Below are 22199 nucleotides of genomic sequence, written 5' to 3' on the forward strand. Positions count from 1 at the left end.
TAGCAATGACACACACACATTTATGGTGACAAGTGTCAGGGCTGAGACACGTGTTGGGGTTAGAAGGCAGGTAGCAGCCACTGTGGGGGCTGCAGAAGGGGTGAGAACCTTTCTAAAATGCCCTACCCAGTATTCAAGGCGGGTTCTCCATCCCTTTTGCAGAAAGAAGACTCTGCGATGGAGAACCGCCTTGGAACTACATTTCCCAGCAGGCCGTGCCTTGCACAAGCCTGCTGTCAGGAAATGCCACGCCCGCGCTATTGCGCTTGTGCGAGCCAGGCCATTGGAGGGACGCTCGCAATTCCGGATGCAGAGGAAAGAAGACGTGTTCCACCCGAGCTCCGGCAGGCACGCCTACGCTGGGCACAAGCTCCCGCCTGAACACCCCAGGCCCCGCGCACCATCAAGAGATAAGTTTACCATTTAAAAACTACTTGTTGGGAACGCGAACACATTGGGAGGTCACGACGATTCCAGCTGTACTCCCGGCTGAATTACGGTTTTAGGCACCGTACTGCAGACAGGGGGCAGAGGCACGAGAAGCATCGCGCACGAACCCTGCCAGTCTGGGAACCAGTGCATAGACCCTGCATGATCTAGGGGCAATACTGTGACTAACTGCCCACACACTTAAGGCGGGAAAAAACTAATTAAGCTGCTTGGAGTGAAGTCAACTACGAGTTTGTCTCTATCCATGTGCTAGGCACCTGGGTTTGTTTTCGCCCGCACTGACAATGTGTTTTGGTATTTTGCAGTGAAATCATGAGTGTCCTTTGGCTGAGCAACATGAACAAGCCAGAAGAATCGGAGGCACCAGCCAGCAATCAGACTTAAGTGCTGTTATTTGTTTGTACCCTGTATGAATATAATGCAAGGGGGTTGGTGATCACGCACGCAATTTGGGAATATGTGCTGCATGAGTTAATGCAGGAGTTGTTACTGTGGCAATACTATAGTTTGTAGCGGAGCAGCTGAGATAGTCAGCACTTCCATTTCATAGTGTCCTGGTTCTGGAGCTCCAGTACAAAGGCTCCCCTATGAAGGGCACGCAGTGTGAGTGAGGTGCATTGAATGCATGGGCGGAGTACGTCCATCGGAGCAGCACACAAGAGCCGAGGATCATGTTTCCCTAAAACCCCCTACCTATCCATAACAGCCACCTAACACTCTTTCCGGTTTACCTGAACACCCTCAACCCATCCAAACCAACAAACCCTAACCCTCTTTCCCCGGCGGGTCAAGGTGGCCTGTGCTTTACATTCCCAGGTGCTAAGACCCAATGGGGAGGCAGGTGTTTGTACTGCCTCTGCACCAGTCAACAGGAGCCTGACAACAAGCAACTTGAAAAGCCGGAGATAGGGTCGGCAAAGAGTGAATGAAAAAAGGTTACTGACAACCACACGCATACAAACGATGAATGCGCACACACCAGGTCCAGTGTCAATAATTACAGAACCACAGGCCAAAGAAGAAAGGAAAGTTGTATTACCAACAATGAGAAGCTCTACGATCAGCGAGGTTAAGAGCCACATGAAGAAAGCTGAGCTCTTGAAGAGACAAAAGGAGTTGGAGAGGAAACCAATGGAAACAACATTAATGAACATCCCTGATGAAGCACTGATGGAGACAAAGGCAAGCCCAGAGAAAATCTCACAGGTATAGCTGATAGCAAAATCAATATGGTTCTTCATAACCATGGCCAACAAAATGCAAGAGGGCAAAGAAAGAATTGCCAGACTTTCCTCTACTCAACTGGCACAGATGAAGGTACCTACACCATGGATCAGGATACCTGAGAATCCACCAGCAAGAAGAAGCCATACGGATGTGTTCAAGGATGTAGTTATACCAAACTACATGAAAACCTTAAGAATCAAGAGAAGCATACAAAGAGATGACAGTAAACTGAACAATTACTTGGACAGCACAGCACATTTGGGAAACAACATATGGTACCAACATATGAAAGAAGTTGGAAGACGGAGTTCAGAGGGGGAATGTTTTGTTTGTTCACTCCTACCTTACAGCATGGGGAAGTCAAACGTCTTTGTAGCTGTAGAAATTGATGTCCAGACAGCACACTGGCTATCACACGTGGCAATGTGCAAGGCCAGAGGCCAGTTCATGAGAAGTGATGCCTCACTGAAATGAGCAGCTGAAGCACCCGATCCAAATGAAGATGATTATGTCCAGGACATAAAGACAAGAAACAATGGAAAGACGAAACACATTGTGATCAGATACGAGAAGCCTGAAGTTAAAGGAGCAGAAATCAGAAGAGAAGTGAACAAGAAGCTAAATGTCCAAGGAGAAACTCCAGAAGAAGCTTGAAGTTGGAAGAACAGAAGCCAAATGCAGATTTGGGGAACAGTGCTCTCACCAGACAAATGGGAGAAAGGAGTAGTGATTTGCAGAGCATGGATGGTCATTGGAGCCTGCAAAGAAGCAATTGAAAATGCACAAAGGATATGCAAACCATTATGGCCAAAACTTGCTAAAATGCTAACATGGATCGAAGACAGAGGAGGACCCTTACAGATAGTGCCACTGGAAAGCCCAAAATTGTGCTTCAGAAATAATGGCACTAGAAAGATGGGAGAGAATAAAAACTTTGGGCGAGTTTTTGATGCTCCAGGAATGGTACATGGAACAGCAGTGATCATGGATCATTATTGGGCATGTGGATCCAAAGCATATATCAGACTGCCGAGAAACTGGGGAGGTATTGTCATGACCCTTGCCCCTGGCCCTCACTGGCAAGTCAGCCTTCCAGTTAGGGCCAGGTCAAGGGCCTTAAAACCTCATCCAAGACTCTCTTGGAGTCAGTCCTCGCGCCTTTGGCACCAGGCTCATAACCGTCATGAAGACCAACATTAGAATGGGACTATTTACTTGGGACTATTTAACTTGGGGGGGTTCAGCCAACATGGGGGCACACACATAGCTCGGTTACAAGGAACTGAACTATGCGGTCTAGTCTTTTGGGTGTGGCAGGCTTGGGACTACTTTACCTGGACTACTTTGGGTGTGGCAGGCCTGGGACTATTTTACCTGGAATACTTTAACTGAGACTATTTAAACCGCACCCAAACAGCAGAACATGCTTTGCGTTATTCTGCTGTGGGCAGTGTAACGCTCACCGTGTCCAGTTCTTTAATCCCAGTTTACCTGAAACCAAGGACCTGCAGAGAGAGAAAGAACACTACGAAACTTACCTGGAACAGTATCCTGTCTTCAATCCATTGCTGACTTCAGTTCCACTCACCTGAAGGTACAAACTCCAGCATCTGGCACTGCATGCATCCTGGAATACCATAACCTGGAAAGAGGAGAGAGAAAGACAGCATTAGTAAGCGTTTACTCACGTTTCCTCACCAATGAAGAAAGCCACACAATTCTTACCTGGGTAGTCATCTCCTGGTCAGTATCATTGCTGGAACATTACGGCGCTCGGCGAAGAACATTGCAACCTGCAAGGAGAGAAAAGACACAGGTTAGCAATATAAAAGGCGAACCAGTGCCGCGCATCGCACATTACTCACCGGACAGCATCGCGCACACCGCGCTTTCGCCTACCGGCCCATGCTCATCTTCGAACTGCATGACAACACCAAAATACCTTCCGATACCTAAAAGGAAAGAAGCAAGACATTATTATTCGAACTAAGGGGAACATAAGAACTGCATATAAAGACTGAAAAGCAGCAAACCTACGGAGTCGCAGCAGGCGTGGATTCCCACAGGGGGGCTTGCACCAGTTAAGTAACTTGGTCGCTACTCGCCCCCCATAGCTATACGCCCCTGCCACGAGGAGCAGGACGGAGAATCCACCTTTTACAATATTAAGTTGAGGAGAAGTCCCAAGGGGGAGGAAGTAGCTGAGGCCAAGGGAGGTGGGAAAACATAAAGACAATCTGGTATTGAATCCAGCTCTCCTATATTGCAGACCCATCTTTAACCAGAGGCCTTACCAAGGGACCGGGAGAGGGTTCGAGAGTGCAAATCATCCAACCAGGGCTGGGTGGTGGCCCCGTGGATACCAGGTGAGCGTAACAGGTATATGCACAATAGTGAATGTCCACGTTCCGGCGTTAGTGATTCCGAAAAGTGACCTGATCATTGACAGTATCCTGAAAGTGTAAAATAGGTTTTGTGGAAGCAGAAGCCTGTACCAAGAACGCACACATCTAAAAGGATTAGTAATGGGGAAAGTATATATGTTAATTGAGAGGTAGCTACAGTCATGTGGTAAGTAAGGTGATCTTCCACTGTCAGCTGAGTAGTGAACAAGAACTTGAGAGTACTGACCTCACAGGCTGCCCTTCTAACAACTTAAATGCAGCATTTATGACGAGTTTAACATAAAAGAATGTATTCAAATTGGTACCATCAACAGGTCAAACCTTTAGCATCAGGGTCCTATGGATCACAATGTTGTTTGGTCTTAAATACATTTAGTCACAACTATATTAATCAAAATTGTTTTAATCACAATCTTATTAAGTTTAGACACATATTAGTCACAAAGGATAAGTCACATAGGATAGTTTTAGAACACAGTATAGTGGAGTTTGAACACATTTAATCACAATCGTGTTAAAGAGTAAAATAATTTCTACTCTGCATGATGCTAAGTTGCAATTAATAACGCCATTGCACTTTATAACGCCAACATGTGTTTCAACCAAACAAGGTCGCCCTCAGGGCGTAAAGATTTGTATAGTTTCAGCAAATAAACTTAAGTATTTTTGTGTGTAGCTTATTGTCAGCTACTGTTAGTAACTGTGAGGGGTGGGGGAGAGAGACAAAAAACCAGAGGAGGGAGAGAGAACAAAGACAAAAACAGACACAGAAAGAGAAAAGGCAAAGAATCGTCAGATGTATGTGGATATCTATAACAGAGAACTTAAATCACTATAAACACATCATATAACAGATCGCCGGCTTGTCCAGAAAGAACTATACATATGCATGTTGTAAGTACTGTTCTAATTGGTTTAAACTGTTGAGACAGAGGTAAGCTTTAAATTGTTTGACTGCTGTAATAGGTAAAATTTACATTCAAAGCACAGCAAGGTTCAGTAAAGTATAAACATAGATGGTTTTTAACACACCCCTGAGTTCAATGACTTGTCTAATTTCTTATTGGTGGTTTTATAAAAAAAAAAAAGCAATACGTGGGCGGAGGTTATTTCATCTCATCTGAGTATAAAGCCTTTTTGCTAATGCAGTGTCTTGCAATTTGGTGAGCTGTAATACCGTAAGCACATAATGCAGTAATTACTTAATACGGTCCTAATATTGTGTAAATTTAAATGAAAGTGGTGCCTGGTTTCTGGGTAGGTGTCTACTGTGCGTTATATCTGAGTCACGTTTAGCCGTACTGAGTGAAAGGGCAGCGAACCGCTGTTGCAGTGTGGCAAATATATTCAAGTAGCTTTTTTGAATAGCAGCCGTAACCTAAAGAAATCGAATAGAGATAATAGGGAGGGACATGTCATTTCATTACTCCTATTATCTACGTGCACAGATAACTTATAATAAACCTTTGATAGCCCACTGTGTGAAAAAACAGCATAAATTTACAGATATTCTTTGGTGTGTCCTACAAGTTGTCAAACAGGCCCCAAGAGGAGGCAATCATGACCTGGCTCTGACACGATGTGAACAACGTTGGATTTATGATACAAACTCGGTTAAGCAAGGCCTCAATGTGGCGTTTGAATGGAACATATTTTATGATATATTTGTTTGAAGTATACCTTCATGTATCAGCTGGACTTTTTTCAACAATGCCTATGTACCACGATCCATCTACCTCGCTTTCCTCTCTAAATCACTTCTGTCACAATAACATCTCACAAATTCTCACCTTTGCATATGAAGTAGTTTTCAATCAATTTTAGGAAGTGCACATCATTGCGGGATGTGATGACACTTTGTCCTGTGTATTATTTCAAATATGAGCCTGCAGACTTTCTCAATTAAAAAATGCGATGAGCGTACCCGTGCCATACATTGTTGAATCGCCATATGAGCATGGGCATTAGCGAAGCCCATACTACCAATAGCTTTTGGACCACTGTAAAATATCCCATAACAAAGAAATCATTGACTCTATGGTTTGTCCCTCTATGTACGATGTTTGCCCTTCTATGTTTGTATTACATCACAGGTTTTTCCTGTGGCATGCTGCTGCCGTTTGAAAGTACTCTTATTACTCTCATCTAGTATGTACCCTACTGACATCACAGGTTGTCCCTGCGACATGCTGCTGCCGTTTGAAAGTGAAGTGTTGTACTCACATTACTCTTATCTATTATGTACCCTACTGATTCATTATAGAACTCCATGGCCCATCAAACATGTAGTTCTTTCTCCTGTATCAATATGCTTGTGCGCCGATAACGCTTAAGCAAAGTTGTTGCCTTGCTGTTACATCGGAGAGGCCCACAACGCTATGCGGCCCCACTTTTTTCATCAGTATTAAAACTACATATTCCAATAGCAATTTTGTTTTTTAACATCTATAAGACCATGTGACGCTGTAGCACGTTATTGCTTTCCCTACCGGTAAATGGTATACTATGTAGGGTCCTGACTAAACAGCTTGAACTACATATTCCATCAGTTTTGTAGTTCCGATAGACCTACACGATTAAGTACCATTGTATCACGTGACCGCCTCTTCAGTCCGCTTCCGGTAAATAAGGGAGAAGATTCATGGCCCTGCCCAACTGGCAGCACAGCTTAGACACATTACAGGCAACACAGCATTTTTAAAAGTAAGCGCCGACACGAAGTTCAGTTTCCTTTGATGAAAATAGTTAAAAATGAACGATGTGCATCGGATGGAGAATATTGTCACGTGGCATTTTGGCAAGATTTTTTAAAAAGGCCTCTATGTAGCGTGTTTTTTATCCCGTACCAACGCATAAACTGGGCGTCATTTGCTGTGGTTGTTTCAAATCCTAGCAGCTTTCTATATATTTATTTACATCTTTCTGCAATTATATGCTCCCCATGCTCCTTTGGCCGTCATGAATTTAATACGAGGAAATACAGTCTTTAGTGAGATAAGGCTAGCATTTAGAATGACTCTCACATCAATTCTAAACTGCCTTCCCATACAATAAGTTTGTGGGCTCTAAGATATGAACGAATGCACACGAGATGAAGATAGCAATGAATGTCCTGTTGTTTTATCTTTCATGTTAGCTGGTGTATTTACATATTGAAAGACGGAATTAACAACACACTGATTAAAGTGAGCCAGTCCATCAGTGTTACTTCGTGGAGACAGTACTAAAACGACGGCCACACAGCAGATACTTAAGGTACCTTTTTATAATGCATCAATTGCTGCTTTGTACACTTGACTAAGCACGCCGTGTATTCAATATGGGAATGACACTGATAAAGGCATGCATATCTACAGGTATGGTGAATGAACACACCCTGTGTATCAAGCATCCGTTAAGGAGCCAGATGTCGTTTAGAACCATCTTACTGAGACCCACCTAATATGTCCCGAAGAAATCTGAGGCACATACAGGTTAGTCCATCAAAGTCCATTACCACAATTTTCAAGTGAAGCTCTGTTTAAGAGTCTTTTTTTTTTTAAGAAAAACGCTTTTTCATTATTTCTAGATTGCAATAGAAGCCCCTGGGAAAGTATGAACTACCTTTGTGAAAATACTTGCTATTCTGTCCTGAAGACAGCGATCAACAACAAAACCAACGGCACTGGGAGAGTGAACCGTATTAGTAGGACCGAAAAACATGTCGACTTTATACTAGGAATTTTGTATCACCTTTTTACTATCTCTCAATTTACACCAAGAACCAAATACAGGGTATTTTCATTGAATGCACAACCTGATACCCTATATCGGCATGGTAGAATAATACAGAGTGGTTGCTAAAGAGTTATAGTAAATGAAAAAATCAACAACTGCTTATATAGATCTCTGTTGCATGCATGAATGCAGTTGGGACCAAGGTCATTGATCCCCGAATTGTTAAAAAAAACGAAATTGTGTTAACAGTATTTTATACTGCTTTTCCCGCTTTTACGAATTATTTCTGGTTTATTTGTATTTGTTCCTATTCATGATGAAAGGTATGGTGTTATCGCACCCCTTAGATTGTAAGTGGATAGCACAGATTTGGTTGTTTTAGTTTTTTGTGTATAGGACGTCTTTTTGAGCCCGTTTTTAAGTCTTGCATAAGATGCATTAAAATAAATGAATTTGTTATGTCAAAGCTAAGTAGTTGTGGTATGACTAATCTTAAATTAAACTAAATTAGCTTGGACTTAATCTTGTGTTCCTCAGGGACTAAAGGAAGGGGTAGTTGACCTATCACTGTTATTTTTGTCATATAATTCCTCTGTCTGACACTCTCTGTCAATGACATACACCACCTCCCTGACTCTGCCAGTTACATAGCCCCAATTTCTCCCTGAAATACACACCGCATCTCTCCTTCTGAATCTCTGTCTCTATCTCTCTGTCTCTGTCTCTGTCTCTGTCATACGCATAGACTCTCTCTTCTAACTCTGTCAGACACCCCCTCTCTGTATCTCTCTGTCTCTCTATCTCTGTCATGGGCATAGACTCTCTCTTCTAACTCTGTCAGACACGCCCCCTCTCTATGACACACATACATCGCCTCTCTCCTTCTGAATCTCCATCTCTATCTTTCTGTCTCTATCTCTGTCATGGGCATTGACTCTCTCTTCTTTCTTTGTCAGACACGCCCCCCTCTCTCTGTCACACATACATTGCCTCTCTACTTCTGAATCTCTCTATCTCTCTGTCTCTCTCTCTATCACTGTCATGGGCATATACTCTCTCTTCTACCTCTGTCAAACACGCTCCCCTCTCTCTGACACACACCCATTACCTCTCTCCTTCTGATCTCTCTCTCTATCTCTCTGTCTCTCTCTTTCTCTGTCATAGCATAGACTGTCTCTTCTACCTGTCGGACACGTCCCCCTCTCTCTGACAGCCTCTCTCCTTCTGAATCTCTCTATCTCTCTCTCTATCTCTGTCATGGGCATAGACTCTCTCTTCTACCTCTGCCAAACACGTCCCCCTCTCTCTGACACACATCCATCACCTCTCTCCTTCTGAATCTCTCTCTCTATCTCTCTGGCTCTCCCTTTCTCTATCATAGCATAGACTGTCTCTTCTACCTGTCGGACACGTCCCCCTCTCTCTGACAGCCTCTCTCCTTCTTAATCTCTCTATCTCTCTCTCTATCTCTGTCATGGGCATAGACTCTCTCTTCTACTTCTGCCAAACACGCCCCCCTCTCTCTGACACACATCCATCACCTCTCTCCTTCTGAATCTCTCTCTCTATCTCTCGGACTCTCTCTTTCTCTGTCATAGCATAGACTGCCTCTTCTACCTCTGTCAGACACGTCCCCCTCTCTCTGACACACATGCATCGCCTCTCTCATGCTCTCGCTGAACTATTTACTCTCATCTGATCCCATCAAACACGCCTTGAGGTAGCCCTCAGACACTCCGACACACAGAGCACCACTCTCGTTCCTGCCATTTCTCTCTCCCTGCCACTGACTTATACCCAGGTTCAGACTGGCATATAGGGTAATATGCACGAACCAAAAACGCCAAATGCTGGTGTGGGGCCGTTTTTTGTCAAATTGGGCTACTTTTTTCGTCCAATGTGGGCTAGTTTGATGAGTTACTTCTCTGCGCTGCTCGCAGCTTTGACCAGCGTTGGTGAATAAAGATCTTTAAAATGCACAAGTGCATCACATTTAATCCAAAAACTCCCCCGTGGTACTATTCAAAAGTCTGTCACAAAAGCAATGAATTGCCATTTGCAACCGTGGGCACTTTTTCATTGGTGCCCGAGACACTGTTATGTCCCAGTCCGACCCTGCATACACCCATTCCCTTGACTCTCGCGCACACAAGGCACATAGTCCCCTGCCACTCTCTGGCATACAGGGAAGCCCCCTCCCCTGACCCCAACGCTGACTCCACTCTCCTGACCCTCTCCCACAGACACATTGGGCCTCATCACGACTTGGGCGGTAACGGTAACGCTATTAGCGCGGCTTTGGCGGACTTGGGAGTCCCCATTCCCCATTGAGCCCATTCGGGAATGCCCCATTCCCCATTGGGCTCAATGGGGAAAATTCGCGCTCTTACCGCCAGCGGATTTCCCGCCGGCGGTAATAACGCGAATCTTCGGCGGATTTCCCCCCAGCCAAATCCACCGAAGTCCTGATTTGGCGAACCCTTAAATCCGGCGGTAATAGCGCTACCGCCGGATTTAAGGGTTACCGCCAAAGGCGTGATGAGGCCCATAGTCCCCTACCACTATCGGACACACAGAGCACCGGTCTCTCCATATCATTGAAAGATACTCTCTCTCACAAGCAGAGACACATAGCTCCCCCGACACTCTCTGGCACCCTCTCTGTTTCTGTCACTGACAAACGCCCACTCTCCTGACTCTCTCTCACACACACACACAGAGACACCCTGCCTCTCTCTTCTGACCCTCTCCATGTCATTGGAATATACCCACTGCCTTATCCTCTCACACACACAGACACGCATCTCCCCTTCACTGACACATAACCACTCTCCTGGTTCTCTCTCTCGCACACCCAGAGAGGCACGTAGTCCCCTGTCACTCTCTGACACACAGAACACCTCTCCTTCTGACCCCCCTCTCTCTCTCCGACATGTACCCACTCCCTGACTCTGTAGCACGGGCACACACACCCCTTCCTCTCTGTGACACACAGAGCGCCCCTCTCGTTCTGACCCTCCTTCTCGCTGCCACTCACATATGCCCACTCCCCTGACTCTCTCTCGCGCGCACACAGCCCCCTTCCCCTCTCTCTCTCTGACACACAGAGCCCCTGCCTCTGAACGATGCAGACTGCACACCATTAGAGGCGAGGGGCTTCATTTGTGGCCAATAACAGCCGGAGCTGGGTGTGAATGCATAAATAGTCGGAGCGCTGCCTGGGACCGCGAGAGGGACCCGCCTGCCTGCCCACCTGCCCACCGTGCCATGTGAGGAGGAGCGGGGGAGGCACAGCCGAGCCGCGCGTCCCTTCCCTGGAGCATCCTCGCACAGTGGCTGCTTCTGTCCGGCTGAATCCGTGGCCGGCCGGCCCTCCTGCAGACGGGTGCCTTCCTCTACTGCCCCCCGCTGCCCTGCCCTGCCCACCACTGTGCACCGTTTTGGGGACTTTGTCGCATTGGAGTTTGAAGCCAGGCTACAGTCCGAGGAGCCGCAGGAGGGAGACGGCGTGGACCCCATCAGGACCATGATGAACGGGAGCAGGGACAAGACGCCGGGGGGCGAGCCCCCGGCCCCGGCTTTGGAGCTCGAGGCCCTGGAGGGTGCGGGGGACCAGAGACTGTCCGGAGACCTGCCGGCCTACCCCTGCCCCAGCCCACACTGCTGCACCCCGGGACCCGAGGTGGCTGCGGCGCCGGTGCACAGGACCACCTCCTTCTCCGTGCTGGACATCCTGGACCCCAACAAATTCAACAGCAAGAAGCGGCCCTGCTCGGCGCCCTACAAACTCGGCAGCGACTTCCTGGTCCCAGCCTCGGAGGACAAGCGCGAGGAGCCGGACGCGCCGGAGCAGAGGGTCCTCATCGAAGACTTCGAGAGCTGCCCCAAGGCCTCCGAGTTCCCCAGTGAGTACCGGCCCCCGGGCACCTCTGTATTCGGGGCTCCAGGGCTCCAGGGCACTCCCTGCCAAGGCTCGCTATGCAAACGTGTGCCAGAAAGTTTCCGTGTCATTCTCCGCGTGGGCAACCTCACCCTACACCCATTTCCATTAAAGACGGCTTTGCAATGGTATTACAGTTCGGCTTTGCAATGGTTTCAGAAGTAAAAAAAACATAGCATTTGAAACCATTGTTTTACGAAAAAAAATCATTGCCTGGATGTCCAGTGCTCCCTCCTTCGCCGTATTTACTTACTTACTTACTTACTTACTTACTTACTTACTTACATATTTATTTATTTATTTATTTATGTGTTTGTTTGTTTGTTTACACGTGTGTTCTCTTTCAAGCTTGTATCAGCCTTTCATCCGTCCGAGGTCGACAGCGCTTTGATACCCTAGGGTGAGCTAGCGCTATATAAAAACTATTATTATTATTATAATCATTATTTCATTGGCTTCCTTAGATAAAAGCAAAACAATTTAGAGCAGTTTAAACAACAGTAATACGTTCTTGTATATCCACGTGTGCAGAACTTCTGTTTCATTCAAGTTCGTGTTTGCAATTTCTAAGTAGGCTAAGAGGGAAGCAATTTTGTACACGTTTTAATTTACCCTGTGTCAAATATCCCTCGCCTTGCGATCATATTACATGTAGGTTGGGTCTCGTGGGAATCATTATACGGGTCATATCAGTCAATGCTTGGGGGCGAGGGGGCTACTTTAGACACACCGGCTCGTATTAGGACCAACGGCCATAATATGCAAACTTTCTTTCCCTAAGTGTGGACTTCTGACATGTTCACACCTAACGCCCAGTGGGTGAAGCCGCCCCGTCCACTACCCCCCGACCCCTCCCCTGTTCCTTATATCTCCGCGGTGCGGGCTGTTGTCTTGCGAGATGCGGCGCACGTGTGCTCAGGTGCAAACCCGGAAGTGCAGGTTCACCGGCTAGATGTCTCCATCCTTCAAGAGCAGGGCGAGGGGGCGGGGGGCTAACTTCTGATTTTAGGAAACGGGAGGACACACGTATAAACCCCATTTACGCCTGTCTGATTTCAGTTCACACCCTGCACGTGCCGTGTGCCTCAATGCTTTACCTCCACACTATGCAGAGTGTTGCAGGCAGAGCACTGACAGACAGGCAAGAGATTACAGGCTGAGTTCCCCACCACGGTGATATCTCCGGTGTTATGACTCTACCTCTGTTTGGGATCTGGCAGTGCAACACGCCTGCTGATGCCCACACACAACTTAACACCCTATGGTCCCAGGGCCATACCGCTCTTTGTGGTGTTCGGATGTTCACACAATGCTGCACGCTGGCAGACGGATTGCAAAATACGTATAGCCAGTTATGTATATGCACACACTCACGCACATGGCAAGGCACTGCCAACAGCTCACATTAGGAAACACATCAGATGTCATGCTAGTCACACACTCCACGCTTGTCCAAGAGCTGGCCTTGCTGTCATGTTCACAAGTGACGCGCAGTCCCTGGAAATGAAGCACTTTGTGTGGTCTGTACACAATACACCCTGACCCAGGAGAAATAACTTATGGGAAACATCCACACGCTGCCACAGAGAGTACGATGCGCCGTGGGACATCTAAAAACAGCACAATGATCAGAAATGCATGCGTGATGCAGAAGTACACACACTGAATGCTGTATTGTTTGACAGTTATGCGTCGCATAGGGATCTATGTCAGTCATCCGCGGCTGTCTTTGTGATATCGGCACACTGCAGGCAGACCTGAACAGAACTTTTCACGTAGTGCAGCGCCACACAGACTGCACAATGGTACATGTGAAGTTCACCTGGCATTGTGTAAACCCTGTTACACAACCCTTTATCCCGTCGTGCACCCTGCATTCCAAGGGTGAAACTGGCATTGTGTGTAGTTGCTGCACACTTGCCCAGTCAATATGTCATCGCTGTGACCTCCATGCAGGACACCAAGGTATGCAATTCTCCCTGTGGTGTTGAGTCATCCTGCCTCCCCTGGCCCCGGGAAAGCAGCGCCCCTTCAGATAGTCTCACAATTTTGGGGTCAAGAGAGTCCAGCCACGAGGCACCCACATACACACACGCTGCACACATGTCCATGTAATGTGACTATATGGTTCTGACACGAGACGCAGTGGCCGCATGCATATGACACTTTTTAAGGCATACGCCGACACACTTGCTCTGAGTGTAAAAAAAGGAGACGGGGGTTGTTTTGTTTTCTTTCAACGTCCCCTGTTTTCGCTTCAAGCCGTTTAGAAATACATGTTCTGCAGAGAATAGCCGAGATGTCTGTATTTTGATGGCTGGAAAGGGGCAGGGCAGGCGCGGCAGGGTGGCCGGGTAGTTGGGCAGCACCCGGACGCCCCGTATTGGTGGGTTGTGTGCGTGCGCGTGTGTGTGTGTGGGGGGGGGGGGGGGCTGACCTGGTGACTTTGCACAGAAAGTGCCTTTCAGGAAAGGCATGCCGGGCCGTCGGTTGCTCAGGGCGACAGATTCAATTTTCTCTCTCCCCTCGGCTTCTTTTTTTTTTTTTTTTTTTTTTAGGGCAAATCAGACTAATTGTGACAAAACGCTGGTTATCTCTGGAAAAACAATTAAATTCCTTCGATTACATTTAAGGCAAAATGTGCTTAGCAGCGTAAAGAGGCCGTGTGCTGGGGACCGCAGAGGGGGGGGCCGGGCCCGGAGTGGCGTGTCCGCCCGGCCCGGTCGATATCCTATTATCGAATTGTGCATATCTCTTTCAGGCAGCTTGCAAACTCTCCCCTAACATCTAAATTATAAGGTCAAAATTCGGATAATTACTCGATTAAAACCTATTACACTTATTAGGGCCGGCATTGATCGGGAATTGCATTCGAGCGAAGCGGCAGATTGCTTTTCTATTCTCCCGGACCAAATATTCCAACTTTCCCGCTGCTAATCCCGGAGCCGGTGCGATTTATTACCACGGAGCCGTGCATGCAAGCGGCCAGCTCGCGCGCGCACACACACACACCATAACAAACATGTTTATGTCATGTATATAACACATGCTAATATAAAACCAGGAGCAGAGCAGCAGAACAACAATGACCTTGTGTGGTCGTGTGTTTTATATTTATTTCATTACACATATATATATATATATATTATATATAGATTTTTTACTATAAATGCACACGAGTTTGCATTATTGTTTATATAGGTGTGTGTGTGTTTGATGTATCTTGCCCTCGTCCAGCATTGTGCAATACACAGTGCAATACAATTGTGTGTGTATTTACACACGTGTCGCAGCCCCGGAGTACACGTGTGAGATCTGCGGATGCCCTTGTCTGGGGTGACAGAGTGAGCAGCACGATGTGTTGTCATCTTTAAAATGTGGAAGCGGTGCGTGGTGCGACGCTCCTTTGCCTGCTTAGCCGCGGGACACGGATGCCTCTTAATGAAATCGCCGCTACCAATTGGCCCCATTTGACAGCGGGGAATGACAAGCAGAGACTGGAGCCCTGATGACCCAGGCTTTCTAGGGGTTTAGTTAGGCCCATGGTGGGGGGGCCAGGCTTCACCGCCACCGACCTGGGGGCACAAGCAGGGGCTGCGTCCTAAACGCCGCCCGGGACCGGCTGTACACAGAAGCCCTGTCCAGACTTTGGTCTCATTGGATGTTCGGGGAAATGCGCCATTACGTCATGTGGCCTGGAGTCCGGGGTTCTAATCCTGCCTCCGCCATCGGAGTCAGGGGTTCTAATCCTGGCTTCTCCTCGTGACTCTGACGGAACTCGGCCCTAAACAAGTCATGTACGGGCAATGATAATATCCGAACTGCAAAAAAAATATAAGAAAAAGAAAATGTAGATATCTTTCTATATGTAAATTAGATAATACTGGTGATACATTAATGCAGTTGTTCAATAGAATGCCCATTGCCGTGTACAATGATCATTTTCGTTAATGGTGCGCGCTTGTGTCCTAGTCGTGTATACTTTGTTAGACTCCAGAACTAAAGAAAAACAAAGAAAAATCGCACACAATAAACTTAAGAAACTATTATTTCGTCAGCGTTTATATACAAACATTGGGCTTGATGCAGAGTTTGTTTGTTTGTTTGTTTATTTATTTATATTGCGCACCAGACCCTTAGGTTACCGGGCGCAGCAACAAGTATATGCGAAGCTTACAATGTTACAATGTTATCGTTTTCCAATAGGAAAACTCTATTGAAAAACGCTTTGAAAATCGGGCCCATAATACTAAAATACAGCAGCCGTATTAAAGCCGACCGCCGGCTGATGGAGCCAAGTTACGACACACGCCGCTCTCCTCCAGGACGCGCCGGGAGCAGCGCCCTTTGACGCGGAGGACACCTGCCAGTCGAATGGCCAATAGTAGGAGTGTGAGGGGTTCGAGACTCGAGGCTGGGCGAGTGTCATGGGGTCCTGCAATTGTCTTTAGTGTTGAAAGGCGCAAGTTAAAACCGGCGTTAGTGTCACAGGCGCCGTATGTCCAGTTTGTTTAAAAACGTGCACTTAAAAAAGAAAAACAACGTTCAACATCAGAACTAGTTATTTGTCTAACGGACCGATTGGTTGGGGCTGTCGTCGGTTTTCGCTAGGTACAGTTGTGGGATTATTTTACAATTTTGGGAGTTTGTATGTTCATATAGGGCGTAAACTGTACAAAAAAGAGCCACGCTTTAGAATAAAGGAAGCAGCCCCTCCCCAAATTACTTTCAAAGGTCCCCAGACGCATCTCATTGTCTAAAGCGGAGGGGATAGCGTTTCCCCTTGATTGCATATAGATTTCAGCGCTGGCTTGTACCGTGTTAGCTGAGAGTCTTTTTTGGATGAACACTATAATTAATTATCATTTTTCTTTTATAACGTGCTTAATACCTGAGATCAGTTTATAAGCGCAATACTGGGATTCGAAGCTGTGCTGTTATGCGTTGTCTTGCTTCCCAGCCTATAGAAGTTTATATAGTAAAAATAAATCATCTTCTAACATTATTTCGAAACGATTCTACCCACATAAACGAAATCATCACCATCGCGTTTAACTTTTAGTTCGGCGTGTTTCCTATTCTGTAGAGGGTTGCAATTTAAAGTCACCACTTAAAAATGCTGGAAACACCTGTTAATTGCCCCGGCCGTTCGCAGACTCACGTGAACGGGGGCATAATATGACCCCAAATAAATGAGATGGCCGTTCACTAGTGCGCACGGCATGAGGCGAGTTTAAGGAAGTTTGGGGCCGTTCCCTGATCAATGGGAGTCTTTAGCGACTGAGGCCAATCCTCTGCATTTAGGAACCGGAAGGGAGCGCAATAACAGGCAGGCAACGGAAGTCATTGGTACGCCTGGACCGAAATAGATTCCAAGCATTGCGGCATTTGCGACATTGGGCGAAAATGCAGCTCCCAAATACATAGTTCGAACTGTGTTGCAAGTTCTTATCGTAAAAAGATTTCCCGAGAGGATAGCTCAGCGGCAACGTGCTCGCCTTAGAAGCAACGCAGGTTCGATTCCCAAGTCCGCGATCAGAAACCTTCGGGTTTATAAATATACAACTACGAGACTTATTACTTTAACGGCGCCTCGAGCGCTTTAAATATGCAAAATAAATCATTAAAAGTTGTGCGCGTGTGGCTACATATATGCCACAGCTGTAGGCATGAAAAATACACGTGTGTATGTGCACGATTTTAGTTTCATATCACACCCATTTTACTTTTTTTCTTTCTTTTCTTTTTAATGAAGGAAATCTCATGTACAACATTCAGTGGTCATACAGAATATGTATGTGTGTATATATATATATATATATATCATAAATATTGGGACCTACTCGGGTTTTTCTGAAAGTCTCTGGCCGGCTGTGTTCTTTGCGCGTGCACGGCGTGGTGGGCGCGCGCATACTTTGCAAAGTGTGAGAATCTTTTAGCCTGGAATTAAAGCTCATTGCATCCAATAGTTAGTGGTAGCATATCACCTCCACGCGCCATACCGCCGCGCCTCGTCCCCGACAGTAACCAAGACACCTGAATGAATTGCACGCGCTCGCGGTGATTTTAGTCTAGCAAAGTGTCGTAAAACCAGTACATCGGCTTTACTCCAAAACATCGCCGCGCAACACACCGGCGACACATACGAAAAAGGCGCGGGTTTGGGTCTTCCTCGCGCGTTCCTCTGCTCTCCCGCCCCCAGCCCCTCTCCTATTCCGCCAACTTTTTCTTCCCCTCTCTTCCTGGTTTCTAATTGCGTTTTCTTCTGTATTGCCTTAAATGTATATTCTCGATCCCTTTTAAAAAAAATACTCTAGTTTGTTTTCCTCCTGTTTAATTGACTGAATTTCAAATCACCAAATAAAACATTCTTACATGTGGCTTTGCCCATCCCAAAACTACCTTCACAAAGTAATGTTTTTATTTTTTTTATTTTTTTGCAAAATGGATTAACAAACTAAAAGAGCGTTTTTATCACTATATGTCTACTAATTATAATGTTTTGTTTATTTTCTGTTCACGTTCAAATAGAAAAAAAGCCCACTGCAGGGAGAGAGTCGGCAACCCCATCTCTGTGCACGGCATATAAACGCGAACAAACATTCGACCAACGCTAGAACTATTTTGCACTTGTGCTTTTTGTTATTTTGAAGTATGATACAATGTCTCATTCTTTTGTCCTAATGATTAAGAACTTGGTCTCAAATGTGTGCACGCCGGATGTCCCCAACCTCACAGCAGGGCTTCTTTCACCAATAAAAGACACGTGCATTGGTGCTTTCTCCCACGCCGCTGGCACACCTGGCATGCATTGCCCCTTCGCCCAGGTGCATCGCTCGCTTTATCCAAGGTGTCTCTATTTTCTATAAAAATCAAGGTGCAGATTATGTTATGTTAATATGCGTGCCGACTCCGCCAAATCACCGCCCGGGTGGTATCAGACGTGCATGCTGGCGTACAACCAATGGATCCCTTTGGAATCCGCCTGGGTTTTGCACCTGGTCAAGACCAGGTGGCTTCCCAGGGATCCCCGGGCAAAGGCCGCCGGCGGGCGGAGGTTTACCTTCCCACTTCCGGCTTGCTCACTCCATCTCATAGACGTTTGAAATTACAAAGTCCCGACTGCACGTAAGTGCTAACCTTGGCGGTCCCGTGCACGCAATTTAGGGTTCTTATAAAAATGACCCCGAAAGCCTTTAAAACCTGGTTTCTAGTTGTAGAAACTCAGAAGGACCCTTAAACATATTGATGGCTTTAATGTTCCTTTAATGTCTCTCGGGAGTCCTTCCCTCCACTTCCCAACTGCTACTTGGCCCTCCATCGTGTTCTCAGACTTGGAAACTGAAGGCAGGGGAATTTTGATTCTTTTATTTTTTGGAGAATTTTCATTATTTTATTTTTTTAACTATCATTTCACTTCGATATTTTTGTTATCGATTGTTTTGTTACCTCTCAAACTTCGAAAAATCATGGAATGCCTTCTCACATTCGAGGCATGGAATGGTTGGATTCTTCTCCCAAAATGTTAACTGGGCCACTAAATGTCACTACAAAATGGCATCGGAACTCGGGTGCTCGAAGGCCTTGCAACTGTTCCCCTTTCCGTCCAGCCTAGAAAGCTCGGCTGCTGTAGTGGTGTTTCCTTTGCATGTCTTCCGTGTTTTAATCACGTTGGGGGTCTGTGCAAAGATTATAAAATAAAATTGCAAATTCTCGTCACTTTTGAAACATCCCTGCTGTATCTGGGACTGACTGAGCCACTGGAACAATATTGCATCCCTGTTACCAAACATTCCTAGTTACTTGTCTGTAGTTTGTTGATAATATAATTCTTGGTGTTGGGTTGTTGGACGTTTGCTACAATGTATGGAAATCCTGTGTTTTAACACCTGTGTAACCTCTCTCTTTGCAGAGGACGCGGACCTGTACCAGGGGGTGGACTCGGAGCACAGCCCCAGTCCCGGAGGCAGCGAGGGGCTGCAGGAGGACGAGGAGAGCGAACAGAGCAGCAGCAGTAGCACCACCACCACCACCACCACGCCGGAACGTGAACAGCGAGCCGAGCAGCAGGGTTCCGGGTCCGCCCAGAGCCCTCAGGGTGGCGCTCATCAGGCCAAGCCCAAGCGGAAGCGCACCGGCTCGGACTCCAAGTCAGGCAAGCCCCGCAGGGCCCGCACAGCCTTCACCTACGAGCAGCTGGTGGCGCTGGAGAACAAGTTCAAGTCGACACGCTACCTGTCCGTGTGCGAGCGGCTCAACCTGGCGCTCAGCCTGAGCCTGACCGAGACCCAGGTCAAGATCTGGTTCCAGAACCGGCGAACCAAGTGGAAGAAGCAGAACCCCGGGGCGGACACCAGCGCACCCACCGGTGGCGGAGGAGGGGGACCCGGCATGGGCGGCGGCCTCAGCCCGCTCAGCCACTCCCCGCCCATGGGCGCCCAGCTCTCCATGCATGGCGGCGGCCACCACGGCTACCCGGGCCCGCACCACCATCACCCGGGCGCGGGGAGCCTGATGTGCGCTGCGCAGCTGCCCTTCCTGCCCGCGCACTCGGCCGCTGCTGTGCTCTCGCCCTTCGTGCTCAGCTCGCAGGGCTACGGGGGGCCGGCCTTCTACACCTCGCACTTATAGGGGTTTCAGAGACCAGGGCAAGGACATCTGCGTAGAGACTCAGAAACCCTGGGGGAGAAGTGTGGTCTAGAAACACAGACAGTGGGAGCCAGCCAAGGACTCCGAGACCCCAGACAATGCAGAGTGCTTCAGGTCAAGAGAGCACACCCGAGGAGGCCTGCACTGAGGCTCTAAGACAGGGCTGCCAAGGCCCCAGCACAAGGACTAGAAGACCCTTTAGAGTGCACTGAAAGGCACGGCTCTTTAGGGAAGCCAGCTGTGGGCCCAATGACTCCGGGCCACTGAGGACTCAGCGTGGCAACAAGAAAAGTGATGCCAGCCATGGCCACAGACACGAGACTTAAGAGACCTCGAGGATGCTCGAGCGCACATCCCCACCTGCAACATATACCAGCCAGGGGCCCCCCGACAAAAAATAACCAGTGGACCCTGAAGAAGGATTTAGTGGCAATAAGAGGCGAGGGGTCAACTGGGCATCCCCAAGGACTCCAGGAGCCTGGAGTGCAATCACAGACACTACACTACAACAGAGCCAGACAACGGGTGAATTGCCGCACATGCCAGGGTGTGGGGTGTCCCAGTCACAGGTCTAGCGGTTATAATGTGCTCAGGTGACGGGTGACGGGTGGTCCTACCCTCAAAAACACAAGGAATACACTGTATTCGTATGCCATTGGAGTGTAGGGGAGTCGTGTGGGGCAAAGGGGAGGTTTGCCAGATTTCCAAGGCAAATCTAGGCTGTGCTTATATGACAGGAGATCCCCGCTCCCTCCTGCTCCATACAGCCCCGGTCAATATATCCATAGCCCCACCCACCCCCCACTATGACTTCTCATCGCATGCACAACCTTTATATGCCCTGCATACACCTCTGCGCCCACGCTCCTTTCTGGAAGCTTCTGCACCCCCAGTGCATGCATTTCAGGGTCGCATTTACTTATTCTAGTGGGTGCCCGCACAGGACAGCAAAAGACACACAATCTCACAATCTAAACGTATGCACAGCCCCCTGTGGCTTTCATTCGATAGTTCTCTGCTTTCACCCCTGGCAGGATAAGCCAGGAGCAGAGACCCGCACCCAGAGCTTCCAAAAACTCTTTGCGGCAGGTGAACTTCCGGTGCGCCATCTTGGCAGGAGCTGCAGAGCAATAACAGGGCCGACTGAAATATTGCACACTGTGCCTTTCCTGTCATGGGAAGGTGTGGGGGCGGATGGGGTGGAGAGGGAGTGGAATCCGGGGAAGGGTTTCCACACACACCATCCTCACCGCAGAGTAGCTCACCCGCCTCTCTCCAAAGGCACCAAGCATTTACAGAACGGATGAGTTCCAATTTTAGGTCCAGTATCCTTACTTTAACTACACAGTTTATCTGTCAAAAAACGGCCCTTTTTACTCTCCACGAAACCTCAAACCTCGCCCCCACTCTCTGCAGCGTATTCACGCCAGTTTGGAACCTGTTGTAAGCAAATCAGAACTACAAGTAGCCAATAATAAAGTGAATATTAAACACCAAAACGCGGACTTTAAGTTCAGATGTTGCTACGGAAAGGCACCCCGCTCCACGTACCTCATTGGAAGAATTTTTTTTAAGCACGCTCTCACTTCGGGGACGCTGGTTCTATTTCTGATTGTATATACACACTTAGAAACGCAACGGCACTTTGCAATGTATGCATCTCCCCACCCTCGCCTGTCTGACCCGTGTACACACAATAATGACTTGATGGTATACAGCCACCAGACTCTCAGGGCACGTAGGCAAGCTCTCACCTACACAATCGGTTGCATTTCTTTTATGACACCAAGACACTACGGGCAGGGTTCACG

The 22199-nt window shown here is 47.5% G+C and overlaps 1 protein-coding gene across 1 annotated transcript; it reads left to right on the forward strand.

The window, feature by feature from the left end:
- Positions 1–1413: 1413 nt before the first annotated feature.
- Positions 1414–20417, forward strand: NKX1-1 (NK1 homeobox 1). The gene is made up of 3 exons (XM_069630228.1): positions 1414–1656; positions 11263–11704; positions 19652–20417. Exons 1-3 carry the CDS (start codon positions 1414–1416, stop codon positions 20368–20370), a joined length of 1404 nt encoding a protein of 467 aa, XP_069486329.1. The 3' UTR covers positions 20371–20417.
- The last annotated feature ends 1782 nt before the right edge of the window (positions 20418–22199 follow it).

This window comes from Ambystoma mexicanum, chromosome 6q (assembly GCF_040938575.1).
Source record: "Ambystoma mexicanum isolate Mex_15411 chromosome 6q, UKY_AmexF1_1, whole genome shotgun sequence".
NCBI lineage: Eukaryota > Metazoa > Chordata > Amphibia > Caudata > Ambystomatidae > Ambystoma > Ambystoma mexicanum.